Source organism: Gossypium raimondii, chromosome 3 (genome assembly GCF_025698545.1).
Source record: "Gossypium raimondii isolate GPD5lz chromosome 3, ASM2569854v1, whole genome shotgun sequence".
NCBI classification, from domain to species: domain Eukaryota; kingdom Viridiplantae; phylum Streptophyta; class Magnoliopsida; order Malvales; family Malvaceae; genus Gossypium; species Gossypium raimondii.
This window is the reverse complement of record NC_068567.1, coordinates 11784433-11795305: the sequence shown is the minus strand read 5'-3', so window position 1 is coordinate 11795305 and position 10873 is coordinate 11784433. Positions and strand designations below refer to the sequence as shown.

General features: G+C 30.4%; 1 protein-coding gene across 2 annotated transcripts; it reads right to left on the bottom strand.

The window, feature by feature from the left end:
• Nucleotides 1–7916: 7916 nt before the first annotated feature.
• Nucleotides 7917–10640, bottom strand: LOC105797185 (ubiquitin-fold modifier 1). 2 transcript variants are annotated; one of them, XM_012627128.2, is made up of 4 exons: nucleotides 10468–10637; nucleotides 10273–10370; nucleotides 9044–9076; nucleotides 7917–8125 (listed from the first exon to the last, which is right to left on the bottom strand). In XM_012627128.2, the coding sequence occupies exons 1-4, from the start codon at nucleotides 10533–10535 to the stop codon at nucleotides 8058–8060; spliced, it is 267 nt and encodes an 88-aa protein (XP_012482582.1). In that variant the 5' UTR covers nucleotides 10536–10637; the 3' UTR covers nucleotides 7917–8057. The 2 variants fall into 2 exon arrangements, with proteins under 2 accessions (XP_012482582.1, XP_012482584.1); XM_012627130.2 differs by lacking the exon at nucleotides 9044–9076 and having other exon boundaries at nucleotides 10468–10640.
• Nucleotides 10641–10873: the final 233 nt, after the last annotated feature.

The window sequence follows — 10873 nt, the reverse complement described above, 5'->3', positions numbered from 1 at the left end:
TTTATAATATTTTGGTATTTTTTTTTGTAATATTTTGCTAAAAAACCCACGATAAACCCTTTCCCCTGCCCTTTGGTCGTATTATTATTTTCCCGATTTTTATTACTTTCAATAAAACTATATTATTTTTGTATTTTATTATTTTATATTATTTCAAGACATTTTGTTTCAATTATTTGTATAAATTATTTCTGAATTTTAAAATTTTTTACTAATACACTCTTATTTCGCCATTTGTTCGTATTTTTTATCCGCATTTTATTTTTTTAAAAATATCGTAATTTTTATTTTATAATTTTACATTATTTCAATTTATTATGTTTGAAATCTATTACATGTGCATTTTTCGCATTTTTCCACATTTTATTATTTTCGATAAATATACAATTCCGTGTTTTCTTTTCGTATTTTATGTTTTCTTAAACATACTTCTTTGTCATTTTACTTGTAATGCTATTTTCCTAAAATTTTAATTTCAAATTCCTAAGTAAATTTCATAAAAAATTCTAATCAACATACAATGGACATACCATTATTTTTTCATTCTAAATATATTTCATAAAATATATATGCTAAATAAAATAATAAAATAACTATAATGTATGTAACACCCCTTACCCGTATCCAACACCGGAATAAGGTACGAGGCATTACCAAAACACATACACTTGTAAACGTATTTAACCGAGTTATAAAATTTCATCTAAATAAAAACTTTCAAAATAATTAACATGTTTCTATAACTTTTCACAATATATCCTCAAAATATTATAATCATAATAATTAGGGCCTCACGAGACCCGGTACATACTCATACAATTCAATGCTTCATTTCCATTTCATTTAATTCGCAATTTCTCATACTCACAATTTAGATCATATCACTAGCAATTTCCATTTAATTCACGTACAATTCAATGTCACTAAGTTTAACACTAATACGTATTTACCATTTAACTCAACGTTTATCGATTATATCATTCAATAACACATTTATGAAATTCTTAATTTTGCAATGAAAATATAACTTTAGCTTAAATAACAACATCATCCCGGTATAAATACACTACCACTTATTCATTTACTTTAATTCATTTGGGCCCATTTGTCACTTACCATCCTTAATCAAATTAGGGAACGGTTACGGAAAATTGAGTACTTCACTTTCACTTTGACATATGACCTCTTATCACTTGTCCTTGATCGATAAGTGTAGCTAGGCTACCACTTATCACTTTGCCACTTGATCGAGATAAGTGTAGTGAAGCTACCACTTATCACTTTATCACTTGATCGATAAGTGTAGCCACTTATCACTTTGTCTCTTGATCAGATAAGTGTAACCACTTATCACTTTGTTTCTTGATCAGATAAGTGTAGCACTTATCACTTTGTCTCTTGATCAGATAAGTGTAGCTAAAGCTACCACTTATCACTTTGTCTCTTGATCAGATAAGTTTAGCACTTATCACTTTGTCACTTGATCGGATAAGTGTAACCACTTATCACTTTGTCACTTGATCGATAAGTGTAGCTAAAACTACCACTTATCACTTTGTCACTTGATCAGAAGTACTCAAATCCGGCGTTCCACTTAATTTGATCATTTATTCGATTTTCACATTTTTATTTTATTCTCATTTCAACAATAAATACATTTCATCATACATTGTATAATTCATGAAATTAACATTTAATCATTAAATTTCAGCCATATGAACTTACTATTTCATTATCTTCCACACTTGTTTCCTATGCACATTACACAAGATATAAACATATCATTCAACCATAGTTGCAAGCTAGTGTATTGAAACATAACTCTTTTTGGAACTAATCACATGATAAACCATTCATGACATTATTTCATGCCAAATCATATACCGAATATACCATACACACATGCTATGAAACTTTATTTTCACACATGAGCTTAAACCATGTCCAATAATGCACAAATTTAAGCATCATTTCTATTTCATCATCTATCAATTATAATCAAACATATGACCAATTATACACAAATCATTCATATATTTCTCAATTTTCCTCCTCCTCCTCTCCATTCCACATCCTTAATGTGTATAACACACTTAAACAACATTAACCATAATTTCAATATTCACTAACATGTATATTCAAAGCTGTTTATCCGAGTCAGAGTCACTAAATTATTTTTACCTAGAGATACAGAGCTCCAAATTAAGATCCGTTAATTTTCCCTGAAACTAGACTCACATATATTCATAGCATAAAATTTTCAGAATTTTTGGTTGAGCCAAATAATACAGTTTATTCTTTAAAGTTTCCCCTATTTCGCTGTCTGACAGTTTCGACCACTCTTCACTAAAAATTAATTATCTCATTGTACAGAATTCAGATGATGTTTTCGTTTGTTTCTTCTAAAAATAGACTCATTAAGGATTATAACCATATAAATTATAACTCATAATCATTTTTTACAATTTTAATGATTTTCCAAAGTCAGAACAGGGAACCTGAATTCATTCTGACCTTGTCTCACAAAATCTATTATATCTCATGATTTACAATTCCATTGCTCACATCGTTTCTTTTATAAAAACTAGACTCAATAAGCTTTAGTTTCATATTTTATTCATCCTCTAATTCAATCTCTACAATTTTGGTGATTTTTCAAAGTTACACTACTGCTGCTGTCCAAAACTGCTTTAGTGCAAAATGTTGATTTCCATTTTGCCCCAAATTTCACAGTTTATACAATTCGGTCCTTTCTCAATTAACCCCTCAATTAATCTAATTTTCTCTATTAGTACTTTACTAGGCATTATAAGTTGTTACACAACTATTGAAATTCAGAATTTCCACATATAACTCTATCTTCAAACTCTTTTACTATTAGGTCCCAAACATTCACTTTCTATTCAATTCTTTCAATAAAATCAGCATATGAACAATTTAAAGCTCTAATTTCATGATAAATCATCATATACTTCCAGCACATATTCATATCAACTTTCAACTTCTTTCATAAAATCAAAAACTAATGAATTTAACAAGTGGGCCTAGTTGTAAAAGTCATAAAAATACAAAAATTTCAAGAAATAGTCAAGAATTGAACTTACTTGTAATAAAAATATGAAGAACCAGCTTGAAGAAGTCCTTCCATGGTGTTTTAGCTGATGAGAATTCAGAAAAAATGAAGAGAAATCTAGATAATTCCACTTTGGTCCAAACTTTATTAAGCAAATTTTGCAATATTCCAATTTTACCCTTAATTCTCTTTACTTTCTGCTGATTTCATGCCCCTGCCGTCCAGCCCAAATAGGCCTTGGGTCTATTTACCTTTTAAGCCCTCTTCCTTTTATCATTTAAGCTATTTAATTATTTCCTATAATTTTGCATTTGTTACAATTTAGTCCTTTTTGTTCAATTAATTATCGGAACTTTAAAATTTCTTAACGAAACTTTAATACTAACTTTTTAACACTCCATAAATATTTATAAAAATATTTATGGCTCGGTTTAAAATCCCCGAGGTCTTGATACCTCATTTTGATTCTAATTATTTTAATATTTATTTCTAGTGCACTATTCACTATTTCAAAAATTTTCCTAACTTCACATTTAACTTATACTTACTAAATTAATAATGTTTTCTACCCATTTGTCGAATTTAGTGATCTCGAATCACCGTTCCGACACCTCTGAAAATTCAAGCCATTACATTTTTTTTTTCGTCGGATTTGTGGTCCCGAAACTACTGTTCCGACTAGGCCTAAAATCGGGCTATTACAATGTACATAACATAAATTTTAAATACACAAATATTACAAAAAAAATTAAATTTATAAATAAAATTACCTTTTTTTTCTTTTTTTTTCCTTCCTTCCCTCTTCTTCTTCTTCTTTTTTCTCTTCTCCTTTCCTTTTCTTTCCTTCTTTCTTTCTTTCTTTTTTCTTCTCTTTTCCTTTTCTTCTTCTTCTTTCTTTCTTTTTTTCTCTTCTCCTTTCCTTTTCTTTCCTTCTTTTTCTTTCTTTCCCTCTCCTTCTGCCCCCCACCACCGACCCCCCCTATTATTAACTGGTGCCACCAATGGTATTGGCACCATTGGTGCCGCCAATGGTTTTGGCACCTTTGGTGCCGCCAATACCATTGGCGTGACCAATGTCCCGTCACATCGATCTGATTTTTTTTGCAGGTTTTTTTTGTTTTTTTATATATTTTAGTAAATAAAAAAAATTATATATATTTTGGTAAATAAAAAAAAAGTTATAACATTTTGGTAAATTTTTATTTTTTTACAATATTTTTGTAAAAAACCTGAAATTGTGTTTAATTACATGATTTTTGTACATATTTTATATTATTTTATGTTAATTTATTAATATGTGATTTTTCACTATGTAGGAGGATAATTGAAGATGTGATTAATGTGAATGAAAGATGGACATACATAAATAAATTCATGTGAACAGCAAGACCATGCAATTTAGGTCATGAGATTGATAATTTGACCTAATAAAAGAGGTACTAAAAGATGAACATGTCTGGTAAGTTATTGGACTGAGAAATTGTCCAACAAGGGGGAATTGAAGCCAAGTTTCGGCACAAGTAGATGGCAGCCCAAAAGTAAGCTTTGAGGTATTTAATTGAAGGTCCTTACAGTTGAAAAATAATCAGAAATCAGCCCAACTACTTTGCTGTTGAAACCGTTCATCCTATGATTATTAATAGCCTTAGTTTGAATTCAAATTGAGGAGACTAAGTCATCCCCTTCTCCTTGAAATATGGCCAGCCATGCATGGTAGAAAAAGAAGGAATTATGTGTCTATTTTTAGTTTACCACCTTAATCCATCATCCATCATCCATCATTCCTCACAACTCATTTCTCTTTTCTCATTAGCATATTTTATTCATGTTTAACATGTTTAGGCCTCAGTCAATCATGTTTTCAAGTAATATCATGATGCATTTCATTCATATGTGATTGGGTGCACCAGATTAGCTGAGCGATCCTAATCAGACGACGGCTAGTAGACACATAATTGAAAAGTGCAATGCTCAATTTAAATCCTTAAACCCGACTAAGTTGAGGTTTGTAATATCTTTAGTTAGCTCTATTGCCTTGCATAGTTTTTAGGTTTATGTAATTAAACTGTTATAAACGTAAATGCCCCTGTGACCTTACATAAGTGCTAAGAAACCCTTAGTTAATATGATCAGTAAAATGCATATTTAGCTAAGTAAAAGATTCCGAAAGGACTTAATTTGATTTCCAAACTCATGAAAGATCGATTTGCCGTGGAAGTATTTCCGAACATTGTTAAGCATGATAAAATAAATTGAATTAATTAATATAATTATCCTAACCCATTTAGTGTCGCTACCTCTAGCAGAATGGCGGTACAACACTAGCCACCATACTACCATAGGCATGTTTCCATTTAAGGCTTTGTATAGTCATCAAGCACCTAAATCTACTTGGGATGCTGGTTCAAGGATAAAAGTTTCTACAATGCAGGAGCCGTTGAAAGATGGGAGCAACTAACTAAGGTCACTGTTGATAAACTTCCAGAAGCATAGGCTCGGATGAAATACTATGTTGATAACCACATGAGTGTGAGAGAATTTCAAGTAGTTTATGCAATTGATGGACACTTTTTATGTCTTCAATTCAAGTGCAGATTATATTCAAGTAATAAAATTTCGAGATTCCGAAGTTGATCCATAGGTAAAATGATTAAAATTTACAAGATTATAAGTATTATACTAGAACAAATATTTAATATTTAATTTTGAAATGAAAGAAAAAATGTTGAGGTTAAAAGATCCACTCCTTGTATCATATTAAGATAAAATTTTAGGATTTAATGTTATTACTCAATTAGAATCCACACAAAATAGAGGTCCCAATCGGATGATCTAACAATTAAAATCCAATAATTAAGCATATGAATCTATAAGCAAAGATAAGTCCGTCAAAAGAGTGTCCAATAAGTTCAAAAGTTTAACAAATGAATCTATAAGCAAATGATGATGCAATATGAAAGTTCAATCGTTTAAGTTCACTAAAAAAATATAACATATGGTATTATAATCACATCGTAACTTCAAAACTTATAAAAAAGATTTCAAATATTTATTATGTCAATTTTATATACAACAAACAAAGGTTAATTTATCCAAGCATTCATTGTGTCATCTATTTGCTATAACAAATAAAAATAGTACTTTACAAGTATTATTATGATAAGTGATTGATAATTAATTTTAGCTCAAATGATGAATATGAAATTTAACTTAATATTTACTAAGAGTTTCACCATTTCACCTCAACATTGAAAACTTGGAATAACATACTAAAATTAAACAACTCAAATTTAAATGAAAAACATATTAGATATTAGAAACTTGATATTTTACAAGTATAAAGAAACAAATAAACACTAACAAGAAAATGATCTTGATCTCAACTCCAAGGTGCTTCCTATTCTGAAACTAAAGGCTATTTATAGAGGTTTGGGAAGATAAAAATGACAATGCAAAGGACTCGCTAGTAATAAGTTGCTAGGCCCACTTCTCTGTTATCTTGTAGAATAATTTTTCATATGTTATTTGATGACTTATTTCGTTTAAGTTAATGACTCTCAATGGGCAAAGTCAAAGAAAATTGATTGAAAATCTGTATATTGCACATTCATTGTGAAAATTTTAGCTCCAAACTCCAAGAATGTTAGAAAGTATGGCTCAAACACGAAAATGCATCAAAATTGTCTATCAATATGAAACTTGTATTGACATTTTCTTCCCAAAAATGTTTTACCTACAAATGTTACATGAAACATTTTATTGAAACTAAATGTGTGAAAAACATAATATTTACAATACAAATATAAACTAAAATGGTTTTAAAACATATAAAAACACTCAAGAAATTAAGAAATATAAATAAGATATAGCCCAAAATAACTATATAATGACAACTTATCAACAGTCTACTTGAAACTTGAGCCATATAGACAAATTTCATGTTAAGGAACCTCAAAACATGTAATCGAGCGGAGATGAGTTCAAGGACATGAAAAATCAAACAGGAACACTATAAAAAACTTAGCTTGTCAAACAAATAAGTTGCTAACAGTGAAGTTTTCGATCATTACCATTAACGGTCAACTTGTTTCAGACCAAGCATCTTAGTGCAGTAGCAATTTCTATTGTACAGAGATGCAACATGTACCAACCCAAATTATCATTGCATATCGGCTCCATAGAATCGAATGAAATGAAATGAAATGGCTGTGCCGCGATGGAGCTTGGAAAGTAATGGCACTTTGGGGGAAGACGGTGGTGATTGTGCCATGACAGAGCTTGAAAAGTAATGGCTAGAAAACTCACACCCATTCGGCGTCGAGATCGGAGTAGGAAACGAAAGAGATAGAGATAGTAGGGAAAAACGGCGGCCGAAGCATATCGAAAGCCAGATCTAGCATTTGTTTTTATGTTATTTAATGCGTCTTTTTTATGAGGATTTAAAAGATTAACTTAAAATTTTGAAATTTTGAAAATTTGAAATTTTTAAAAAAGAATTAAAAGAATTCATTTTGTAAAATTTTTAATAGAATATCTAGATATTAGGTAAAAAAATGCTGATGTGGCAGATCCAATCAGTAATCCATTAATGAGAAAACAGTTTAAGTGATCATTTTGAACCATATTTTTAACGGGAGGATTAAATTAAAATTACCAACATAAAAACCATCCTATTTTAAGGTAATTTATACATAATCAACAATCGAAGGGGTTTAAGATATTCAATCTTTATCTCAAGTCGATCTTTAAAAGATGGTAGACAATTCGAGGCTGGAATTTCTGATCAATCTCAACCTTGAACTCATCTCCTATTTAGTTGAGTAGCAAAACTAACAACTCCATCTATAAACTACATACCCATTATATCATTTTTATTCCAAATATATGTTATCAGCTATGGTTTACACAGTAAAAGTTCAATCATGTCAAGAAAATAGATCCATAATTAAAGGTGGTGATACACTAGTGTTAAGTTTTTAAGCATTCAAAAGGCTCCCACCCTGTCACGGGGAATCAGGCGAAGCTCCGAACCGTGTTTGAGAAAGACATTTCCTGCCAAAACCAAATCAAAGTTTACATAAACGCAAATCGTAAACCTGTGCAAAAGGTTACATGAACAAGGTTGGATCACAACTAAAATGAGATACGCTTTCCCTTACTTTTTCAACAAATTAACTGCCTTAACTATGAAATGACTAGTTTTGCTATGCAATTAGAGAATAGGAGATCGGACTCACTAAAATAACAGAGGATCGCACATGGCATAGTAAATGGTAAAATGAATTATATTTTAGGATTCGTATTGCTGAGCTATGTACTTGCTATCCTTAGGCTATTCATCCATCCTAAAGGTAATAGGAAAAGCGATGACACAACTGAAATGATGAGCATTGGTTAGAGTCCAGAATAATAGCAAATAACTTGTACTAAATGATAAAGTTGCACTTAGCCAACAATCATCACTACTAAAGGCAGTGCTAAAGGGTTTCAAAGAAGTGAGGGATCAGCATAAAACTGACCAACATATCGTGTTCGGATATTTGGTGCACTGATAATAAATGATCTTATTAACCCTCTAGTAGAATATTTATACTAGAATTCTTACTAAAAGTCACGTGACTCATTAAATATTTAACAAAAAATACAAAACATAGACTCAAATAGAATAATGTAGAAAACAAAATTTAAATAATTAGACTAAATTAATGCTCCTGCATCATGTAGTTTGCTAAATGATATGTAAAAATATTCCTAATCCTCTTAGGGAGGTCACAAATCTACTATTATACATTGGATTCTCCAGAGAAGAAAAAAAGGGCAGATGCTTGGTTCAAAGGTGACATGGTTCTAATTTGAAGTGCAAAATTTAAAGAAAAAGGAAAACACAATAAGACTCTATAAACACAAGCAAATAAAAATAAAACTCTAAAAGAACAAAACTAGTTAACAACAGAGTAAGTGTAGGTGCACCTGCACTTTGCTGAGGATTGATTCCCACACCATCTGATTCAGAAAGAACACATAATTCAATGAACCACATGCTTTAGGATTAGATATTTAGATATCAAACATCGTAGATTTGACATGTCTGTCTCATTATAATTATATGTCAATTCATATTTAAAAATGTAGGTTGAACTAAGCTTATTAAGAAAACAAATTATAGATATAAGGGAGCCAAAGCAGCTTATAAAGATCTAACCACGGCATATTCTGATTGCAAAACAATTTAATACATTCTTATGTTATTTTTCATTATTATCAACTCACAACATGTAGACTCAGGTAACAAACATGGTTTACGAAAATTAGAGTTAAAGGTAAACGGATGAACCAAATTATTGAATGCCCAAACATAATGTAACTTCATGTTGTTTTGTTTAAGTTTCTCACTTTGTAAATTTGAATTCTTACATATTACTAAGAATATCTAATTGATTCCCTATCCATTTTGATGAGCTCCAAAAGTCAGTAAATCTATATCAGAACCAGGTCTCATAAAGTATAGATCCAAAGTTCAACCAAGAGAAGGCTCCATTTCAAACATTCGGAAGCTTTTAAAGGTTTTCTTCAGACCATACAGCATCCTCCCGTTATACAAACTAGCAAGATATTCTTACTGATCTGAATAGTCATAGGAAACACAATCTAGAAGTACATCTCAAAGAACTTGCACTCTGTAAGTTGCTATGCTGCTCTGACTATTTTTTCTTGAAATAGCAGTATCCGACACATATTCAGATACGGATACAAGGATATCAGCCTCCAAAGATCTTTCAAATACATTGAAGATATTAGGAAATAATTGAGTATGCCCGTATTAATGACATACCCATATCCGACACTCATAGAGGTGCACCTATGAAGAAACACACTCTATATGTCCAAATCTATCAAATTACAGAATTCAATAAACGATTTTGATAACTTAAGTTTCATCATATGATAACCTTAAAATACCTTTTACTACAATGAATTCTGCCTAGGTCGCTTCATATATTCTGAAATTAGTGTCTTTTTCCCCCCTTCATAAAGATGTAAAATTTTTCATATAACACAGTTTTCACCTCCAAATTCCCGAATTCTTATTTAACAATACCATGTAAAACAATTAACTTAAAAATCACAATAGAAAGGACAGAAAATCAAATTTAATTAGAAAATTAACAAAAAGGAAAAAGAAGCAAGGAATCGATTACCGTTGGTGATGATAGCGCTGGTTTGGGGAGGGACTTTGAATTCCTCGGCTGCGAATTTCAAAACAGCCGTAAATGGGGCTGCTTCAGGAACGCTAAACCTGAAATTCCGAAGATTATATAAAAATAATTCGGGAACAACAACCAGAATTTGAAAGAAAAATTAGTAAAATAAATATTTAAGAGCAAAAAACTCACACTTTGAAAGGGAGCTTTGGATCGGATGTAAGAGTGACTTTGAAAGACACTTTTCCACCACTCGCCATTTCTCCCTGTTTACAGATTTCTGAAATTTCTTTTCAACGACAGAGAGATCCGATTTATATATTTGATAAAATTTAAAACTGTATGTATTCTCGCGTGATTGTTACGACAACTTGGATTTTGTAATAATATTCAGGTTGTGTTCTAAATTATTTGGCTAATATTTAAAAATGCCCTTCAACTAATATGTTTTGTTCAAATAAGCGTTTATATTTTTTAAAATTGTGGATTTGATAACTCATTAAAAGTTTTATTTTATTAAAGAATTTCACATTTAATTTTTAATGTGTTTGATAATGATATTAAATTTTAATTAATACAAAATTTCCAAAAAAAAGTG